Raw genomic sequence first — 23,058 nt, 5'->3', positions numbered from 1 at the left:
CAACGCTATGTGGTGCATCAGAAAAGACAAATAAACCAGGTTATCAAAAAGATTCTCTACTTTACTCCAGGTAGGACAAAGGACGCCTACGCAAAAGCCAAGACTGCTGCAACTGCTCACCCAGCGGGCACGCAGTGTTACAATCTAGGGCTACGGGCCCCACTGCTCGCTTGTTTCACATCAAAGCCTCAACGAGTGGAGCTTCGGAAGCTGGTAGTGAAATATTAAACGGCTCATCCTTGTCACCGAGTCACTTTCAAGGCAATGGTCTCATAATAACCAACTTAAGGTACACTTCTCTTATGCCGTCAGCTGAGTAGCTAGCGGGCACAAGGCGACCTGCACCACGACGACGGGTCGGGGGCAGCTCCGATGCGGCTGTGAGAATACATTTGCTTCTATCGTATTTTTAACTGCTGCCTGCAAGTTGGCATGTGTCAGGGATCCTCAAAAATATTTATTTTCGATATTCCTGTTGCCTTGATCGTATTACTTGAGCGAACACCAGATTTAGCTTATTCATTGTATTACCGATGCCAGTGGCCGGGACTTAGTGTGCCAGGCTGACATGAGATTTGCGCTCCTACATCATCATGATTTTAGTGCTCTCCGCAATGGCACTCTTGCTTCCACTGTCCAATCTGCCGCGCTGCAAATGGCCCGCCGGTGTCATCTGCCCGGTCTGCCAGTGTGGAGTGGTCAGAATTTACCTGCGTTCCACGCCGGAATTCACTTGATTCACAGTACTTCCGGGTCATGTGTACCGGCCTCTAGGCTCCGTATATGCCTGCTCTATTTATCAAAAGCAGACCCTGTGGCCTAAGTTCTTAGACCAACCCATATATTCAAAAATTTCGGTCTGCATTACATGTCACTAGCGAGCACACGACGCAAACTTATAGAATTTTAGTAAAGGAGGTTCTCTGAAGGTTATACTTATGTTCAAACGTCAGAATATGGCTCTTATTTGTCCTCGTAAGAAAATAATGAACATCTGTACGCAATGTTCTGAAAAATCACCAATATATTACCAGCACGCTGCTGATCCGAGATCTGCGCACCAAATTTTCAACTCGCTCCGCTTAACTGTGTGCGCAAGGCGGTTATGAACAGCGCAGGAATATTAGTGGCATGAAGCAGCTGTTGCATGCGGCCTAACTTCTGCCAATGACAGAGAGGATCAGGTGATAATTATTACTGTTCCCATTCCACATACGCTTAACGAAGGAAAGGAATGCCGTCCTTAACAGCTGCGTCGCACCGAGAGTTCTGTGCCGATCGCCGCCTTGCAAGCGCAATTACGGAGTCTGAGCTCAAGCATTGGCAGCCTATATCTCAGGTGTCACTCATATTATGAGAACGCTATCAAACAGAATGGTCTAGTAATACGATGGGAGCGTGACTGGAGCAGTCTTCCCACCAGTACCATCCTTCTCACAAACCCGGGCCATTTCAAGAAAACCATCGAAACAATGTTGTATTAACACCAGGTTGCAAGCCCACCCCTCATGTAAAGCCCTCAGCCAAGGGCTCTTGAGTTATCTCTAATAAATAAATAAATAAATAAATAAATAAATAAATAAATAAATAAATAAATAAATAAATAAATAAATAAATAAACTTTTTAATCTATATATGCACTCAAACTTCAGTTGCTGCAAAGGTTGTTATTTGAATTCTGTCCTCTTATATTGTTCAAAACGACTGTAACTCTCATTTTGTGTCCACTTGACATTAATACATAGATGTGAGAAAGGAGTTCGAGTACTGTCGATCGTTTGATTTTAAAAACCTGAAAGCCTAATTACGAACACCAGTGCAGAGACTGGCTCATTCTCAAATAGAACATGGCGTCAAGGCACGGCCCCATAAAGCCAGTCGAAAAGCTTGCCACTGGTATTGTGCAGAAGTTCTGCGATCAAGAGAAGGCGTGAATGCAAGCTAGTTAAATCTCTCTTGTTCCTGAACGCTGCTTCGGCATATGGCCTCCTTTTACTACCTCATGTAATATTTGTCTATGTATATTATACCGCAGGGATTAAAAAGTTCTACTATCAGAAAAAAGCCAGCGTGCCTTGCGCACTTTGCTCATAGGGGCATGCATAGGAGGCTTTAGTCTCGTTGAATTCGGTTAATAAAGAAGAAATTAATAAACAAGTTTCTTCAAATAAACTAGCGACTTGAGCTGCATTTATTTGTATTTCAGGTGATCTACGGTAAGTACACATACAGCAGAAAGGAATTTGTTTGTTTGACTTGCAGAAGCCTAGTGGCTCCAATACTGAGTCTCTGTCTTTAACCAGCCTGTAGCAGCGGTTTCAGAGAATTAATACGAGAATGAATAGTTTCTCCACACTAATACAAATTCACTTATTTATTCTTGATGTAGTGCTCCCAAAAAGTAATTAGCGTAACTTCTTGAACAAAGCTATTCCCTAGAAGGAAACCACACACAGTAATAAACCGAGACTCGATAACATCACTCCATGCTGACAGTGCGTCCGAGCAGAATATTACTGGTGAAATTACTTCTAAAAGATTCTTTTTATTATTACAACTTATCCTGCTGACGTTATGGCATGATCTGTGTGGCCGTTCCAGGTAACATTATCAAAGTTTTACCTCCACAAGCCCTCTATCCTCAATTCTCTGTCTTCTACGAAGGGCGCTAATCGGTCTAGTTGGTGAACTCGCGCTCCGTGAACATAACATATTGCACGTACAGCGGGATTTGTACTGAACGAAGGTCGTTATCTCCAACTGATTTATTTAGTAGCACCCACATATCAGCACTTGACTTCATGAATAGCAGCGTGAGAATCCATAAATGGTGGATTCTCTTGACTTCATTGCAAACTTACTGGCTGCGTTTCGCTTAAGAGATGTTTACTTCATGGAAAATGTCCCAGTGACCTCAAACGTTAAATCATGGCAGCAGGAAAAGGAACAGTCTGAAAACAAAAAAGTTAATGTTTTAACGTAGTTAAACTGAGTAGACGCGACAAAGCGTGTATTTTAGCCTGACTGGATCATGGTTGCGTTTGCTGGACCGTGGGCCAGTGCGGCGAAGATATTAAACTGTGGTTAAGCTCTTATCTAGGTTAAGCTGATCAGGTCGGCTCGCGCCTCAGATGGAAGTTGATGAATACGGCGATATGTACTGCCATACCCAGCAATTTTGGACGAAACATTTTTGAACGGGAAACAATTTATGAACACAATCCTTTCATATAATGCCAGACTTCACTATAAGATTCAACATATCTGCAGATCACCTACGGCAGTCATGAATTTTTTTTTCTATTAACGTTTTTGCTATCGTCAAAAGCGTTCCCTATTGGTTTTCTTAACCAGTCTTAACTGTGCGATGCGACAGATAGAAACACTTTAAAAGTAAGATTTTGGGGTATATCACAATAATGGACCGTTGCCTTTAATATTACAGTAAAAGTATCTTACAATTTTCTAATTTTCAAAATTTTTGCTCGATATTACAGGACATAATAGCGCGAGAGTGTGTTCCAGTTGGACACTAGGCGGGATCGGCTGCGGTGATAGCGTGCTCGTGTGCAGTGGAAAGTGAAGCTGATCTGTTCTTGTCGCAGTGGCTTGTGATCCCAGGTCATGGTTATATTTATATGTTTTTGCTTGTTGATTCATTTATTCATGGCCAAGGTGTAGGCTTCAGCTATGAAATTGCTTTCGCAAGTTAGGTCGTGAATCGAGCTTTCGCGGCAAAAATAGATGCATGATTACCAACCGACGTTTTCAGAAAAGCGCCCTTTATCTGCACTTAAATTAATTTTGTGGTGCGTTTCAGGCCTATTAGTCTGAGTTTTAGCAGATCTTGTGGGCTGCCAATGTGATTGACTTGGTATATTATCATGTGGGTTTTGAGCGGAAAAATCACACTTGAATGGCTCCTTCTGTATTTAAACCATTCAGAATACCCACTGCCTTCCTCTTGTAATGTAATTCAGAAACTTGTTGAATGGCAGTTAAATTTTAATGTGTTTTACGCTGTAATTTAATTTCGAAATAATGTTGATTAGTCATTGTGGCAGAATGTGGCTGAGGCGTGCTCGAACTGTCTTGCAGTCATCCGGAGTACAAATCTTCTCTGAAAGCCTCAGAGTGGTTCCGGCGTAATCTTAATCTAGTACTTTTAAAGGCGTTACATGGCTACAACAATGTGCCCATACACTCGTCCTCATTATTTCAATGAGTCTCTGCTTCAGCGTGTGGAAAGAAATAGGTTAGTTTGGCGGGGCCTTCGTTTGGAAGGTCAATTAACGAGTTCTGAGCACGCCATTAGTGTCCAAACTTTTCTCTCTTACGCAACAAAGTTAACATTTAAAAACCAGGTTTTTTAAATAGTATGCAGGAAATGGGTACCTTCAAGCAGTGATGATGAGCCTGGCGCCTACGTAACGCTGATTAAGATATCGTCGTAATGCCGCATTTTCTCAAAAATATTACTTTTCTCATAGTGCTTTCGGACGCGACGGACACTGGTCAACCCGTCTGCTAGCGGCTGTTTACTGCGCCGTCCTGGTTTTCGTCCTAACAATCTTCTTCACTTTCTCCGTGGGCGGTTACCTGGATGCGAGTAAGAGCTGACATTATTTTTTTATGTTTCAAATAAAACTACCGTACTTACATGAAGTAGCAAACATCATCTTAATTCATAATAAAGGAGACGCCAAGGAGTTGAAAAGCTTCAGGCCGTTCAGCTTACTGTCCGTTGCCTACAAGGTATTTACTAAGTAATCGCTAATATAGTCAGAGCAACCTTTGACTTTAATCAACCAAATGATCAGGCAGGCTTTCGAAAGGATATTCCAAAATATATCGTATTCAAACTATCAATCAGGTGATAGAGAAATGCGCAGAATATAACTAACCCCTATATATAGCCTTCATTGATTACGAGAATGCATTTGACTCAATGGAAACCTCAGCAGTCATGCAGGCTGCGGAATCGGGGTCTAGAAGAGCTCATGTCAAAATTCTGAAAGATATATATCTCCATAAAGTCAGCAACAATATTCCAATAAGGAACGGCGTCAGGCAAGGAGACTCGATCTCGCCAATGCTAATCACCTCCTGTATACAGGAGGTATTCTGAGGACTGAACTGGGAACAGTTGGCGATAAGAGTTAATAGCGAATAACTAAATAATCTGCGATTCGCTAATGACATTACCTTGCTGAGTCAATCAGGACGTGAACAGAAAATTATGATCAACGAGTTAGACAGACAGAGCTGAATGGTGGCTCTAAAAATTAACATGCAGAAAACCAAAGTAATGTTCAACAGTCTAGCAAGGAAACAGCAGTTCACAATAGGCAGCGAGGTGCTGGAAGTGGTAAAGAAATACGTCTACTTAGGGAAGGTAGTGGTAGCTGATCCCAATCATGAGAGGGAAATAACTAGAAGGATAACAATGGGGTGGAGCTCGTATGGCAGGTTCTCACAGATCATGAATAGCATGTTATAATATTCCTCAAGAGAAAAGTGTACAACAGCTGTATCTTACCGGTACTCACCTACGGGGCAGAAACGTGGATTCTAACGAAAAGGGTTCAGCTTATATGAAGGGCAACACAGCGAGCCGTTTGAAAGAAAAATGATAGGTGTAACGCTATGAGACCGGAAATGGGCAGAGTGGGTGAGGAAACACGCGCGTGTTAATGACATCTTAGTCGAAATCAAGAGAAAGAAATGGGCTTGGGCAGGGCATGTTATGCCAAGGCAAGATAGCCGCAGGTCCTTAAGGGTAACGGAGGGGACTCCAAGAGAAGGCAAACGTAGCGGGGGGTGGCAGAAAATTAGGTGGGCGATGAGATTAGGAAGTTTGCATGCATAGGGTGGGCGCCGCGGGCAAAGGACAGGGTGAATTAGAGAGGCATGGGAGACGCCTTTGCATTGCAGTAGGTGTAGTCAGAGCGACAGTGATGATGATGATGATGATGATGATGATGATGATGATGATGATGATGATGATGATACTGGCTGTCTTCATGCTGCCGAACGGACTGTTGCAGAATACAAGCGCTCTTTGGCTACTTGTTGCATAGTCTCTGCTAAATAAGGAGTAATTTCGAAATTTGAATTATAGATAGGCTAGGTAGGCGCTAAATAAAGAGGTCCATAAGGAGAGAGAGATATTGGAAGCCTTTTTTATACATGTGGAAACGCGCTCGTATGTGAGTAAACCAAATGCTTACCTTCGTGCTCAGGAACTGAACTTCTTTATTCGGAGGTTGCGTCACGCATGCGGTTTGCTTTTTGATAACCGGTTGGCATGTGATTGCTGCCTGCATACATTCGTGCTTTTCAGAGACCAAAAATCATAAAAAACTACCGTTTGTGTTGTCTTCTCTTCCTTCTTCCTTGTTATTTAGCACTACTAGTGTGTCGTCTGTACCTAAGCCCCGAATAACCAAGCTTTCTGTCTTAATTGGTATTGTGAAGCCTCCGTCAATGTCTAGAGAAATTTAGGTACCCGTGCTGTTTGGATCAGTATCCCATGGAGCAGCCAGGCTGCCTTGCTGCGATTTTGGCCCGGAATTCAAAATTGCAAAACATCTATTTGATCAATTTTTGCTTTTGCGCTTATACATCTGCTGGTTAACAGCAGTAATATCGCTTTGGAAGGTTGTCACACCTTTTAATTTCCTTGCTCCATTATTAAGGCATTGTGCAAAACAAAGATGTATAACGGAAGCACATGGACAGCACCTCATCATGGCGAGGGCATGTAGATGCACAGGCGTGGAAAAGTCCGTATTACTATTTTTGTGTTTGCTTGAAATATTTTTCATGAAATATGCCGTCTTTTAAAGAATAATCGCTAATGATTGTTCTGTGTTTCAGATCACATCCGGTAAGTAAACACGAAACGACGAAGACATTCGGCCTCTTAGAATGAAGTGAATGAAATGATAAGTACCGTTTCGTTTGAGGGCTTTAAAACTAAAGTAATTTAAGCTTCATTTCTTCGCAAAACAGTGTAGAACATTTTTCTTAGATTGCGGTGGAACGGAGGCTGAAACCACATCGGCATCAATGATGTCCAAAGCCGAAACTTTGAACCAAAGGTATTCACGGCCTAAACAATTTTTTTAGGCGATGAGCTGGCTGGACCCCACGTCAGTGACAGCTAAGGGCACATGCTTGCCTGACGGCCGAGTCCACTTTGTCATCGCCGCGGCACATAAGGAACATGCTACAAGTGGTATATAAAAGACTGGCTTCCCCTACACTAAAGGCATGACTTTCGCGCTTTTAACATTTGACGCCAATTTCAGCACACTGCTAGTTACTGTAAGATATCATTAAAGGTAACGCGCAGCTTAAATACGGATGGTGATGGTTGTACATCGTCAAATTCGGGACCATCGCCATCCTTGCTGTCTTTAAATTCGCTGTCACAATCTAGCCCGAACGACAAGACAGACCTGCCTACCATTGTAACTGTTTACGATTGACGCTTTGTATGGTCGCTCAGCAGTTTCAAGCGCTCGGTTTCAGTAGTGCAGGAGCTTACCAGTGAAGAGGAATGGCATTTAATTATGCATTGCGCACCTATGTGTGGAATGTATTTATGTGCATTGTACATTAGGTTGGTGTACTGATTTGACATCGGAGGATAAATAAGTGCCACCATGTCTGCAGTGTCAGCATCATACGGCAATACAGGAAGTTGTGAAGGAGACATAGTCTGGTGCGCATGTCGCTTGTGCTGAATAAAAGCTAAGTAAAGCTGTCCCATTGTCTGCGTCAAGCAGGTAAAGCCGCGAGGGACGTTAGGCTCGCTGGGAAGCTCTCAAAAGAGCAGCGCATAATGACTGCGGTATGCCGGGCAGCGAGCAGTCCTTGCCGAGACACATTGAAAACAAGATCACGGGCAGCCCCATTTATTAACCATTTTATATTGGCTACAGTGAAGGCGTGATAACTGTAATAATATTGCGATCTTTTAACTTCAACTTGTTATATACGTAAAGCTACAACCCCCGCGCAGGATGTCTAGCAGCCTAAGCCATGACCTTAGCACTGCACGCATGAACTGTCGCGCCTTAGCACTAAAGTATTCATTTTTTACGGATGCGAATGCACTATGAATTGGCCTGCCAAATGCCATCGTATAATGCACTGAAAGCAAATCATTCTGAAAAAAACTAAACGACCATTTTTCATGACGCTAATCCTTTCCGCAATATCCATCCCGGCACTTCAAACAGCTGATTGATATTAGTTTTCTTTTTGATGCCACGCCTTTTGCACTATACTGCTCTTGTACTGCTTTAATGTTCTGTTTATAAATTTTCGCGTTGTTGCTATCCCGTGCATTCAATTTAGCATTGCGCACCTCTCACAAGATCATTTACCAGCTGCATTTTTTATTTTTCTTTGTGTTTTCCTTTATACAATTTATCCTTCTCTCTCTTTATGCGTTCGTGTCACAAAAATCTTTATTTTGCTTCCACTTTATGTAATGCCTTCGGGCCTTTAAGGGAGGAATAAATGAAAAGAAATGGTATGGCAGAAGAAAACCGGATGCTATGTGAGCATGAAATAGAAAGTAGTGACGGTAACATTGCTCGTCTCTCTAGCTTGTTGCCAATTCATTGCCAGTTGCCAATTTCTGGCTTAAGTTTATTGGCGAGGGCGTTCAGAGCGCTGATCTAGTGAAATGCGCTCTATTCTTGAATGAGGTCTATGGTCGAACAGAGTAATTAACCTGGTAATGCTTCGCAGATAGCGTTTCAACTAAACTAACACCTCAAATTGTTTCCACTCTGAAATGAAACGCGACATCCCGATGTTGTTGGCTTCATCCTTTCTAGATTTTTACGACGGTGCGTTCTTGTGCCTAGATCGTTCCTTACGAGGTTATCCGAGAATTCCAGTAATGAAGATATATTAGTGAAAAACTTTACTAGGCATCAATGGCACAACTCACTAATTATTTTAAAGAAGCACGGCATGAACACACTTTAGCAACAAGAGCGTGAAGGCCAGGACAGGTCGTCTCTTGCCAAATTTATGTGGGCAGTGTAGCTCTGCACGAATTTTATATCAGTTTTTTTTTGCTTTGAAAGAAGTCATGATGAACCGATCCTTCATGCCAGTTATGCAAAAACAACAGCAAGAGTAGAATATAGATGCGTAAGCACAGCCTTCATTTTGTTATCAGAAAGATAATCCTTTCTCTTGTGAACCTTATTTATCGTTCTTGTTTCAATATCTTATTGTGTTTCGTGCATTTAAGACTGAGCTTTGCTGAAGCCTGTAGTGACTTTCATTATTAATTTGTTAGTTCCAAGAAAAAAAAAATTGAAGTAGCGCTAGTCTACTGTTAGTCTCTTCTTGGCAAGGAGGCGCGCGAGGAGGGGAACAGGAGACAAACAGCACATTAGCTTGTATATATAGGCTCGGTTATATGTCCGTTCGCGATCACGCTGCGCGTGTGCGCGTGCGTGTATCTTTATCGATTCATTAAACACTTAAGGTGAATCCTCTGCGCTTCCGTATTATCCCGTATATATCTGCAGAACTCCCAGATAGTACTTACGTTGTTTAACTGAGCGTTTCCTTCTCAACCATATGTTCATGTTACACTTGGCAAAATTGATTTACGTAAGCTATGTTCTGCTCGATGAAAGATTCAATGAATGCCTGCTCAAACTGACAAAGCGCATTGATGTTCATTCCAGCATTATTGCAGTGCTACGCGCTCTAAACAAGTGTTGGCTTTTATTTAGCATTTTCAGCCGTGACGGACGCTGGGTTACTGGCTTGCTTTCGGGTGTTTGCTGCCTCCTTCTCCTATCCGCTTTCTCTGGTTTCTTCCTCTTCGCTGTGGAAATACGGCCCCTCCGTGCTGGTAAGGAGTGACCTGTTTTTCTATATATGTATTTCCAATAGATACATAGGCCCCAATTCGCTTTCTAATAGCGGGTAATTGTTGACGAAAGTACTGCTTCTAATATTCTGCGCCACAGAAATATTGGTGATACTACTTAAGTTCTCTCTGGAATATATATATATATATATATATATATATATATATATATATATATATATATATATATATATATATATATATATATATATATATATATATATATATATATATATATATATATATCAAGTCTGGTTTATCCCGGCAGTTATTGGCGGAGCCTTAACATTCGGTGAGTATGTGTACAGAACGTTTCAATTACTTCATATGAAGCGCAAAAATGAAACCTGTATTGTTCACAATTGCTGCTTCATGGTTCGCTTGCAAATATAAGAATTTAAAAAAAGATCATAGACCACCTATTATTGTATTTCTGGAGACATTCCACTTGTTCTGTTTATTTTTTAGTTTTAGCAGCTAAGTACCCATTTCTAAAATTAACCTTTCAGAATAAAGGCCGCAGTTTTGAATAATCCTGAAAATTCAGCCCAGAGCTTCAGGTCATCATTACTAAGATGATTTGAGCTGAGAGAGACACATAGTCACCCAAAAAAGAATGCATATTGGTAACTACAAGTCACTTGCATAAAACAGAGACAATGCGTGGGCTGCAAGATTATCAGTTTTTGAGTTTTACCCGCTGTGTGGTGAAAACCGCAAACGTTTTTATGCTTCAGTTTGCAGCACGTGCATGTAACTGAAAGCTCAAATGAATTTTGAGCTTGATGCCGTCCGTAATAAAAACGTCCTGGGCTTAGACATTGGGCGCGTTCGTTGTTAAAATATGAAACGAACATTTATTTCAGTGTTAAACCACAAATAATTTTGTTTACAGCGCTTCAAAGTATTAAGAGTTTGCCTTCTTAGCGGTATTGTTTTTTGTTTCGCCCAGCGGTGAATTTCTTCATACCTTATGTGGACAATTCAGCGCTCAAACTTTGTGCAGGTGATCGGACACATTCGTTGCGTCTCGTTACAGCTGCAATTTTAATGTGATTTGCACGTAATGTACGTATCAGAGCTTTTGTTCTCGGTAGTCTGCAAAAATTAAAGCCGCTATTTGAGGTACTGTAAAGATGGCGCAACACATTTATATGCACTGTCGTCCTTCTGCTCAACGATTAGCGTTTATTTTGTTTGGTCACAAAAAAAGCGTGACACAATGGAGTATGCGAGGAAGACGCATTGTGGACATTCTGTTGATCTCGTGCGCAACATGACTGTCGTGAATGTAACCGCTATTCGTCTATTTTACGGGGTACAAAAAGAGCAAAAATTACCACATAATTTGCTTCCGAAACTGTTGACCACTCTTTTCAAACTGTGCATTCAAGCTTGACAACAAATCGCACAGAAAACGACGAGGACAAAGACGAAAAAAGACACACGTCAGAGCTGACTTCCAACTGAATATTTATTCGGAACATCTGTCTAAATATACACGAACACGATAGGGAGGGTCAACGAGGGCCAATGAAAAACAAAAAACAAAAGAAATGGCTTACAACGCATTAGACAAGTAGTCAGGCGGTCAGGACACAAGTACCTATTCTCTCTTTTTGCAACAGAGCTACTGAAGGCCCACTTACACAGACACCGCCCATTCTGTTTATCTCCAGTATCTTTCTGGTGATCTTAGTACGATGGTTATCAATAATAATACATCTCTCAAGAACAGGAGCACAGGGGCCGCAGCCCTCGAGATAACAGGGATTACAGTGTATCGCAAGAGTGTCTCGCATCCTTCGTACCTCATTGGCATGATCAGGTAGGCGATCATTTACACATCGTCCGCTCTGACCTCCGTAGGAGCGGCTATATGACAAATGTATCTTACACATGATAACCCTCTATGCAATCAATATGCGTGTTGGCATGGGGAGTGCGGCGGCCTGCATTTCGAGGCATTGGTGCGATGGCATCTTGGGGCAGAACGAATGTATATGCATCGGGTCGAGCGTCTCCTCACTCCTCAGTGACTTCTTTTATGAGCACACCTTCGCAGGGCACTGGCTGACTCACTTATTCGCTCAAAAGTGCTAAAGACATTTCGGTGTGTCGATGAATTTTTGCTAATCTTGAATGTGGATGACTTGGGATTTGAACACAAAGTTTCACGCGCATCTGAATCTGAATGTGCTTGTTTTAACCCACGAGTTTCTGGATGGCTCATACATTTGATACCTAGACTCCAGGCTTGCGAGTTCGGGTTCACATGTGGGTTGGGTGTACGAATCACGAGGTGCGAAAGCGCTGCTACCATTTTCTTGTGCACACCAAGCTCGTAATAAGGGCATCGCGAAAACCTGCCTTTGTAATGCCCTAATAAAACCATGCCAGCACTTAGTGGAACAAAGTTTTCCAAGCATATTAGTTGAGTAAAGCCGAGTGGCTACCCCGCCCATTTTGTTTGTGCTGCGGCTTAGGGCGTCCTCGAAAGCAAGAAAAATGACTGCGATAATATGCGTCCAGAAGAAAAAAACCCAAAAGAAAAAGTTTGTGAACCTTGCCATACATCCACTCATTGTCCCAAAGCCTTATGAAGATTGTTCGAAGGATCAAACTAAAGGTGGTTTTGTCAACACCATAAAAACTGGGCAGGATTTGTAAGCTGACGAACCCATTGAAAAAGCGAATTGTAGACCGTCACACACGGCATACCAACAGGTATGTCGATTTCATGAGGGTATCATCTATAAGGTATCATTCTCATGTGGACGCTGCTATGTGACCAGAGCGGATATGTGTAAATGATCAGCAGCGTGCGCATGCGAATAATGTACGAAGGATGCGAGGAACTCTTGCCATTCAATGTCGTGACTGTGAATTCGAGGGTGGCGGCCACTGTTGTCCTGTTTTTGAAATGTATTATTATTGACAAGCATTACACTCAGATCACAAGAGAGATAGTTGAGGCGCTGGAGATAAATAGGATTTGTGGTGACTGCAAACGCGCCTTCAGTCGCTGTGTCGCAAAACGGGATGAAGTACCTGTGTCCCAACCGTAAGACTACTTTACTTTGCTGTTGAAAGCACTTTGTTTTTGTTTTTCTTTGTTTTTCTTTGCCTTTCCTTCCCCTATTCTATCGTTTTCGTATACATTTCAACCAATACTCTAAGTACAAATTTACGTGTTTTAATTCCACCGCTTGGATCCTCCTTTCCCGGCGGTTTAACTCGCCTTGAGGAGGTGGCGTTGAGAAGTAGCCGGGTGCATGCTGCGCTGACGCCTGCGGTCAAGGCCTCCTGGTCATCACAGATGCCGCTTCCGTAATGCCCCTTCTGCCCTGCTTCTGCTATGGAGGCGACGTTAACTCACTTTATGCTAATTTGCCCTGGACTTCAGGAGCCACACAAGGCACACCTCGGAATTGAGGGTTACCACCCCAGCCGACCACTGGACACTTAAATGTCAACCCATGTGCCCCAATGCCGGGCGTTGTTTGCATTCATAGCCCACACCGGCCTGCACACTTACATATAACTCTCTTATGCCGATGGACATATTTTAGCAATTAAAAAAAGTTAAAGCTTGTGTGTGTCTCTTCTCGGCTTCGTCCTCGTCGTTTTCTGCGTGCTTTGTTGTCAAGAATAGATCGCAACTAGCCGAGACCCACACCTTATTGTGCATTCGGTGTGAAGCTTAGGCCACATGTTGCTTCTGGACGTCAGACTGCTCTTCAGTGGTAATGTAGTTAACGTTAAAGTTATTTTTAGAAGCCTCATAATTCGTTCTTAAGAATGTGCAATCCCGCAACTACCCTCGATATAAGCTTTGTTGTTAGAAATGTCATCGTTGCTAGATAACTTTTAAATGTAATAATAAAAAAAATGCCGAATGGCACTCTTTTTGATAGTTTTATACTCTAGCATTTGCAAAGATATCAAACTGAACGTTGCGATTCTGCATGGACTCTGCAATTCAGGTCTTATTTGTTGCGTCTTTGAGCAGTTCGCGATCTTTCTTTTCTAGAGCACCGATAACACAATTTCTACAAATGGAAGGCAATACAATTTATTCGATTGAGAAGAATTGTCAAAATGAGGTTATGTTAACTGAAGCATTGAATTTCGGCTGAGGTAATAAAGAAGTTAAACAGCGCTAGGCGTCTCCGAAAGCGTTTTGCTTCCTGGTTAACGCCAGCATTCACATATTTTCCACATCTTCCTCTAGCAAATGGTAGTGCCTGGCTCAGCCAGTGCAGCTTACTGGGGGGGCATTGTGGCAGTTGCATTTTAAGAGCACAAAGAAGACCGCGTTCAAAGATAATTCCGTTGATACTTGCTCCTTTTACATTTTCATCAGGCGTCATTACTAGAGATTCAGCTTTCAGCGATGTTCTTCACGAGCAGCTGTTTGTACCATTTTCTTACTAACTGTATTTATTATTACGATACTGAGGCCCTGAAGACAATAGCAGCATTACTCTCACGCTGTTTCTTTCATCTGCTATGGTCACACAAGAGCGGGTAGAATGTCAATAATTTTTGTCTCCAGTTGCATTTTCAGTCTGCATAACAACTTTAGTTTAAGTGAACCCCTAACCCTTGCAGGTTTCCTTTCCATTTACAAGAGCCCAGAAATAAAAGGAACAACCCGCACACCTAGCGGTAGCTTTTTTACCGAGGAAACTCGACCAAGGACGGCCGTGTCCATCATTTCTGTCGATGGCCCTTCTACTGACGCAGTTCAAGCCACGACCAGGTGAGCAAGCATAGCGTCTAACCGGGGCGCTCCTTTTTTTTTATCTATGACATATTCATCTATTACATATTCATGACAGATTTATCTATGACATATGCATCCCGTGCCACGCCGATGCTTGCTTACTTGTATACATGCGGAAACTCTGGCAACGCAAAGGACCAGAATGTTGCCTTTCATGAGTGCTGAGGAAATTACTCCCGCTAAGATTACACAAGAAATCTCATAGCCGTAATATGTACAAAGCAGTTAAATATGGAATAACTTTTTTTTTTCAAGGATCATCAGGACTGGCGAAAGAACAATCACTACATCTGAGGCGACCGCGACTACTTCCTCAACAACGACTAATTCGGCAGCTTCACCAGCTTCCTCAACGTCGGATACTACTTCGACTTCGTCAACAACAAGGAAATCCGGTAAGATTCATATCTAAACCCGCAAAACAGTGGATTCTACGCTATTATTTTGTTAGGGTTCAAGGAAATTAACGACTTATAGACGGTGCTGCGCGTAACTTCACGCAAGGCTTGCAAAAAGTGGTACACCATACATTTGTTGGTATACCATATATACATGTGTTTGCCGTCATGTAATGCCACTCCGAGTAATTTTATTCCCACATGGACAGTTAACCTCATGAGAATATGAATAAAAGTGTTGAAACAATTGTCGCATCCACAAGGGCGTTTCCTGAGTTCGAGGGACGTTCACAACAGCTCATTCATTTTTTTAACAACTTCCGGCGTGGTCTTTATCTGCGGCATATAGAGAAAACCCGCGAAATACAAAAAAAAAACACGCTACCAAGGTCTTGCGTTATCGTACTCTATCGCTCTAAACACCACGCCGATGGAATGTAGAATACAAGGTGACTGTGCCAAAGGGAGCGGTTGCCGCTCAGTTCGCGGGATGAACAAAACGTACAAAAATAAAAGGCGCCTGCCTTGACTTGCATGGCTTCGCCACATTTCCTTCAATTCTTGGTTTGTGTATGAGAGACATTGGTGCTTTGTGTCAGCTAGCTTTCGGTGGCCTCGTTCTTGTTATCAGAAACAGCGGCTGGTCTTCCAATCAACAGTGAAGTGCTGACGCAGTTTCAGGACTGTTCTGTTAGCGGTGATGGCTGCTCACTAAGACCCGTTCAGCGGATACCCTCCAGTCTTTCAAAGAAAGGCTATGAGCGCCACAGTACCGTAGTTCATAAAAACAGTCACGCCATTTCCTTTCCGTATTTCGTGTGCTTTCTAGCTGTTGGAAAAAACGACTACACAGAAGGTACGCTGAAGAAAAAAATAAATTTGCTGTTTCTGAACACCCTCTACAACTTTACGAAACAAGCTTGGCCTATAATGAAATGAACAAGTCTTGAATAAGTAATCTTAGATAAATGAATAATTCAGCGCATTCTAAAAAAACTTGTTCAAGTCCGCAAAAAGCAACAAACTGGTTTTGATTCATTTTATCTACGGTGTACCACCTTGTTTTAACACTATTCCTCAAGTTTCGCAGAAAACCATTTAAAATAATCTTGCCCGCTTCACAACGATTATAAAGCTTCAAAATAATTTTGGTACCGATTTTGAAAAACAGCCTATCGAATAAACTTGTCCGACAGGGGCCAAAGCTGACTGCAGGGCAATGGAGTATGTGTTCGCTAAGTCACATTATGACACCCCTTGCAACTTACACAGTGACATAGGCTAACTTTGAAACAAATTCCGCCAACCTGCATTCAACCAAGTACCTAAGATTTCAGTGCATTTTGTGGTGTGCTGCGCGTACTACACTTGGTATTAGTATTACTGTCCTGAACTAAGGAAAGACAGAGGGCATAGTCTAGAAGCAATTGGTATTCATTGACTGTTCTGCGGCGATACAGCCAGAGCGTACTGTACGCATCGCTGCATATGTATATTATACTCTTATTGTAACATAAATTAACAGGAGCTTTTCGATGATACACCTTCCTCTCTCACTATGCGCAAGGCTTCTATCACAGAAGGAGGAGCTGGCTAGGCCGGCGGCTTGCTGCCCTCATATCAATGCGCCTCAGCTCATTTAAGCAGGCCTTCTTGAATATCACACATGAGAGAAACTTTCGTGAACAATCAGGAAGTTCACAAAGCATCCTGGGGCCGTATTTTATAAGCTGTCCATTTTCATTTTTCCATTTCGCGTTGATTTGTTCCCCTTGCATTGGTCACTCAAATATACCCGCGGCTTTCAAGCGTCTGTTGGAAGCAATCTCACCAATAGGAGGTTGGAGCGGAAATCGTCATTGGCTGCATATCGCAGTCAATTGCAGCTAGTTTTCAGGCCCAGTCGCCTGCGGTTAACTGTGTGATGCGCCTCACCAATCGTTGCATATCGCACCAAGACAATGGCGGATAAGGGTGAGGTTTGGTCGCCAACCACCCAATGGCCAGATCGCTTCCCACAGACGCATGAAAGCAGTATACGTGAGTGTCCTGCGGGAGGGCCAAATCGACTCGAAATGGACAATTTAAAATGGGCAGCTTGAAGAATGCGGCCCCTAGTCACAGCACTACAGTGTATTTGGTAACACTACGCTTTATAATGATTCATTTTTTCCCACGTTGTTTTCGTCCACAGCCCCCATTAAGATGCTGAACAAGCCACTGACGAACCACTCCATGATCTGCACTGTAGACTGCGAAACAGATATAGATGTGCTCCCCGACGGCGTCTGCGATTTCATCCTGTACGACTCCCTCTACAAGTGCAGGGCGGATGTGGGACTCCTGTCGCTTGGGGAGGGCCTTGAAGACTTCATAAAACTGGCGGCAGCAAGCAAGTTCATGGAGTACGGCTGTTCTATTGACATCCAGTGAGTCGATTGTGCGTTTTGGTTCGTTTCTTGAAGTTCGGTGTAGAAAGCGAGCACACGCAAATTGTAGCTGAGGGAGGGCTCTAAATTTTTACTGAGAAATGTGTGCTATTCTGAAGAGTTTTTCACACCAACTTCTTGTTTGTGCCTAGGCTTTTTCTTTCGCTAGTTGACATGCGATGTGATCAGTTGTTAAATTTGTTGGGCTATCTGACGAGCATAAGGTTTCAAAGCAAGTGTATACATGAAATGCAAGCGTCAAAATTTAGTTTACTTGCCTGAAACAGTTTAGTGCTTAGTTTACACTGAAAGTTAGTTTGCAGATATCACGTGATAGCGCTGAAGAAACGACTGCAAACGAAAACATGTTGCCAAATGCGATAGCTTGAAAGGCATTGTGAAGGCCGCTACCTTGATCGATTAAAGCGCTGGGCAGTTTAACATGGAGCGATTCCACAGTGGATCCTTATGATCATCGTGACAGCGTACATTGCAAGAAAAAGGCCGTTTCTATGCTCCTCCAATTAACCGGTCCTGTGCGACCTGTGGTCATCACATCTCAAGAGAGCTCCTAATCGCATTCCCCCACGTTTCTGCTTCCTCCTGGCATGCTTGCCTTTTTTTGGAATCCACTCCGTTACCATTGGCAACCACCAGTTATCTTACCTACGCATTGGCTTCTCTGCCGATGGTCATTTTTTTTTATTTTAACTAGTATCTCAATGACCCGCATTTGCTCCCTCATTCACTCTGCTCTCTTCCTGTCCCTTCATTCAATTTCATGTGCTCAGTGTATGCTTCAGCCCCATCATAATCTTATTCCTGCAACCTTTTACATGTAGGGCAGTCACAAAGTTTGTTGAAGACCTCAGCAGCCAGCATTCAAACCACTGGATAACAAACGAACTTCTGAACAAGAACGTGCACCACTGGGGTGTCACAAACGCCCACAAAGTGTTCTTGGACTCCTACCCTGGTTTGCTGATGAATGCTCTGGAAGCTCTGAAGGTTCGTCCGTTTTAGCCTTTGCAAATGATACACTATATTATATAAAGGTGGGAACTGTGCCTATTCTTTATCGAAAGATCTCTACGTTTCCTCTCGTCAAATTCCTTCAAAGTGTTCAAACTTTTAGAAGGATGAAGATATTAAAGGCGGTCCTAGAAGCACCAGCGTTAAAGTTATTTACCATAATAACGAACAATAAAATGAAACAAGTTATTAAATGAATAGCTGCCCTGCGCTTCATTTGGAAGGCCTAGCGATGTGGTTTATTATCAATCAGGTACCAGCGCAAAACACAAAGACAAAGAAGGATTTCTACAAACCGAGCGCTCGTGTTGTCCAAGTCGTTCTTTGTCGTTTTTTGTGCTTGTGCTTGTACATGATTGCAATGCAGCAACTCGCCCAAAGTTATGTGCTCTTGGTTTATTATCTTTTCGGTATTGACTAATTCAGCACGATGACCGAGACCTTTTTTTTCTGAATTCAGCGCGCGCCACACAGACGTGGGGAAAATTAGCTTCGAATTCAATCTAGTAATATTTTGTTATTGTTTTATTTTATTGTAAATAGCGCCGCTGCTAAATTATAGCACACAGCGCACGCCAGAAGATATTATCTGACGAAAATATGCGCAACCTTCATCATCGCCAACCAGACTGCGCCCACTGCAAGACAAAGGCTAGTCGCATATCTATCCAATTAACGCGGTCCCGTTCCAGCTACTTTAACCCCGCAAACTTCTCAACCTCATCCGTGCACCTAACTTTCTGCCGCCCGCTGCAACGCGTGGCTTCTCTTTGAGTGCACGTTGTTACCCTTAGCGATCGCGGAGTATCTTGCCTTCTCATTTTATGGCCTCCCGAATCCCATTTCTTCTTGATTTTGACTTGGATGCCATTAAGCCGTGTTCGTATTCTCACACACTCTGCTCTGATTATCTCTTAACGTTTAAGATATTCTCAATTTAAGCGGAACCCTTTTCTTTAGCCTCCACATCTAGATGTGTACGATAATTGAGCACCGGTAATGTACAATTGTATACGTTCCTCTTGACATTGGTAAGCTGTCATTCATGAGCTGAGAGTGCCTGCCAAATGCACTCCACCCCATTCTTGTTGTTTGGTAATTTCACTCTCTTGATCCGGATCTGCGGACAGTACCTGCCTTGTGTAGTATACATTCCCTACCACTTATAGCGTCTACTTACATATCGTAAACTGCGGCTTCATTTCGCGAGGGGTGAAAATTACTTTAGTATTCTGCGAGTTAGTTTTTAAACACACGGTTCCGCTTTGCCTAAGTCGCTGATAATGTTTTGCAGTTCATCCAGTGAATGACTTGGCAAGGCAATGAAATCAGCTAATCGCGCAGTACTAGGTGTGCGTCATTAACACTTATCCTTGAATGTTCCCAGTCCAAGTCTCTTAATACCTACTCTAAATAGGCAGTGAATATTATTGGAGAGATAGTCTCTCTCTGCCTCAGACCCTTCCGCTTTGGGATGTTATTGTTGTCATTAAGGATGACTATGGTTATTGAGCAGCCGTTATAGATAACTGCCAACGCACTTAGAACTGCGCAATCTACATCTAGATTGCGTAATGCCTTCATCACTGCCGCGTTTTCAAATGAGTGAAATGCCTTCTCGTCAACTATGAAAGTTGTATATAGGCGTTGGTTACATTTTGCCAAATTTTTATCACCTGATTGATAGCTTGAATGTCGTTTACTGTAAAGTGGCCTTGACGAAAGCCAGACTAGTGATTTGTTTGTCCTGATTCTATTACTGATTACCTTCGTAAATATGTTGAAGGCAACTGGCAGTAAGCTGATCGGTCTGTATATTTTTCAGTTCTCGACATCCTATTTCTCATGGATTATGATGATGGTAGCGTTCTTGCAAGATTCTGGTGCGATCGGCATCATAAGGCATTGCGCATACAGGTTGGCTAGCTTCGCCAGCACAATGCACTCACTGTCCTTCAAAAGATGTGCTGTTATCTAATCCTGTACAGCTTCCTCCCTCTTTTCATTGCTACTAAGCTTTCTTTACTTCCTCTGTCATTAATTTCGGTTTGTCTATTTGGTATTCACTACTCCCTGTCTCCTTAAAGACCTGTTTAAAATGCAGATTATATACCTGTGCAGAACTCAAAGGCTACAGTTAATTACTCATAAAGCAGCGCTACGGACACAAGCCAGAGAAGAAAAGAACACACACTGCGCTGCTTTTAATTACCTTACGCGTATAGGTAATGGCGTTGCCCTCCTCGTTTCCTAGCGCGCTGTTTTTTTCGAACAGTCCTACTAAAAGACCTTTTGTAGTCCCAGCCCTTAAACGCGCTCTTAATTGTCCACTTAGTACCCAGTGCCGACGATTCTCCTCTTTAGTCCGCTATCGGCAGAAATGCACCTCCCAAAACTACCGTAGGCCCAATGTTCCAGCCCTGATGCAAACCTCCTCACTTTTTGAAAAACAGCGTTCTGATTTGGCGCGAAATTCTTAATGCGAAGTTCCCAATCACAAATTTAGAGGAAATGCTCTAGCCTCTTTGTCTGAGGCGGCGAATTTTTCAGAAATAAAACACCCACAAAGAGGCACAATAGAGCGAATATCATGGGCAGGCATTGCCATCTGTCCTGCAGGTTATGGTAGCGAACCAAAAAGATCAAATCCGGACTTAGCACTTCCAGGAGAGTGGCAGTTGTTAAGGTCGGGGGCGTTCGTAAAATGTGTTTTTAGCTTTCCTCGTCATAAAAACTGGCCGGGGGGGGGGGGGGGGGCAAATGCCTTTTTCTCGTTGCGAGCTTTGCTTCTGTGTGTCCCTCCTCGCCATAGATCCGCCGCTGAAGAAATTTCGATTGATTTGTGTCATGTCCTAGCACATATTGTATTATTGTTCACTTTTGCACCACTGAGTATCCCGCTGCTATATGCTTCTTACATGTATGCTCCGTTCTACTTGCACTTACTTGTGCGCTCCATTCCCCGGATATACTGCGCTGTAAACACAGCGCTCATAACTCAGACGGTACCATATTCAATTATCGCATGAGCCCCACTTTTTAAAATCACTCCTGAAAATCATTCAATGAAAGCTGTTTACCCTAAATTGCGCTAATCTTTAAATGTCGGCAATCTGCAAAATAGATCCGCTGAGGAGATCTTATGCTGCTAACCATGCACGGCTCTTTCTCAAATATTTGAGACTGCCAATGTAGATGATGAAATGGAGGAAAGGCTTTAGTGGTGGTCCTTGAACTATTGATTTGAAGCGTATCAAAAGTCCGAGTTTCGGTTCTCCCTCTGAAAAGCTTCTTTGCCTAAGTGGGAGTGAGAAGGGGTTCCAGGACATGTTTGTCAAAAGTGGGTGTTCCGAGAAGCGAACGTTAGGCATAAAAGTTTTCCACGCAAGTGCTATGTTATTGAAATGTACAGGCCCGCTTATCTGTCGTAACGTCAGCATTTTTCAAGAAAACGCGTTAACTCTTTGAAAGATTTTTTAGTCGAACCTCTTGAAAGAAAGATGCTTATCTTTGGCAGGAAGCGGCATCATTTTCACGGACACTGCTTGAGCAGCGCAGGATAGCATCCTACACTTTTCTTGGCTGTTACGGTGACTGCCAGCTGATCGCCGAAGGGATTAAGTAAGTCACCATTTCTACAAAGGCGTGAAGGAAGGAATTCAGCATTGAGATTTTATCGCACGCACGTGAATACTTGCGGGGGAAGCGCTGCCACTCCAAGACAGCCTTATGCATTAAGGAAAATTATCAACCGATCCTTGTGAGAAACTACGAACTTTGGACAGGTCATATTCTATAGGGTTTTGGGAGTTTTTATGGGTTATATGGGCAAAAATACAAATAAAATTCAAGACATAAACTTTGTAACTACAATACTTGGACCACGGCTGTGTTTACATACTGGCAGTTCGCTACGATAAAAACCCACATTGGTGCTTAGAACGTCTAAACGCCCATTCCTCTCGGCGCTTCTGTACAAAATTTTCTGTAATCACGCGTACCGTTCGAAAACGTCCTGGCTTTGCAGCGTACAGCAAGGCTACCGCCACGTCCTATCACACAATGGTGCTCATGTCTCCTGGCCTCTTCGAGTTTCTGTGTACCGGGGCCAGATCTTCGCGCTTGCTTTCGCTGGGCAGCTTGTCACAGCTTGACTCGAAATCATTAATGCAATGTAGAACATTCGAATCCACCATACCATACGGTACTTGATCACAGCCGTAAACCTACTAGATTCCACGCTATCCTCACTTTCGAGACTCGGCGTTTGTTACGCGCGTACATGTATTCCCCCCAAAATCGCTGTCATATCTACAGTACTTTGTTGCATGAAATATATCGTATTACCTTAGAAGACAGCAATTGTGACTTCTGCCTTTTACTACATATAAAGACGCTCGTCCATTGGGCTGAGGCTTCAGTGACATATTGTCGAGACGAATTTCATGCAGCCTGCATACGACTAAGAAGCTCCTTAAACCTACGAACATAATTTTT

The 23,058-nt window shown here is 42.9% G+C and overlaps 1 protein-coding gene across 1 annotated transcript in view; it reads left to right on the top strand.

Moving 5' to 3' along the window:
• Positions 1-23,058, top strand: part of LOC144102365 (uncharacterized) — a 38,780-nt gene that overhangs the window by 5,522 nt on the left and 10,200 nt on the right. The window contains exons 4-10 of the mRNA XM_077635656.1: positions 6,880-6,889; positions 9,774-9,895; positions 14,528-14,678; positions 14,958-15,097; positions 17,295-17,529; positions 18,372-18,537; positions 22,079-22,182. Of these exons, the coding sequence (XP_077491782.1) occupies positions 6,880-6,889; positions 9,774-9,895; positions 14,528-14,678; positions 14,958-15,097; positions 17,295-17,529; positions 18,372-18,537; positions 22,079-22,182 (928 nt within the window). The remainder of the gene's footprint in view (positions 1-6,879; positions 6,890-9,773; positions 9,896-14,527; positions 14,679-14,957; positions 15,098-17,294; positions 17,530-18,371; positions 18,538-22,078; positions 22,183-23,058) is intronic.

Source organism: Amblyomma americanum, chromosome 8 (genome assembly GCF_052857255.1).
Source record: "Amblyomma americanum isolate KBUSLIRL-KWMA chromosome 8, ASM5285725v1, whole genome shotgun sequence".
NCBI lineage: Eukaryota > Metazoa > Arthropoda > Arachnida > Ixodida > Ixodidae > Amblyomma > Amblyomma americanum.
Note: the sequence above shows the minus strand (reverse complement) of the source record. Positions and strands in the feature narration are given on the sequence as shown.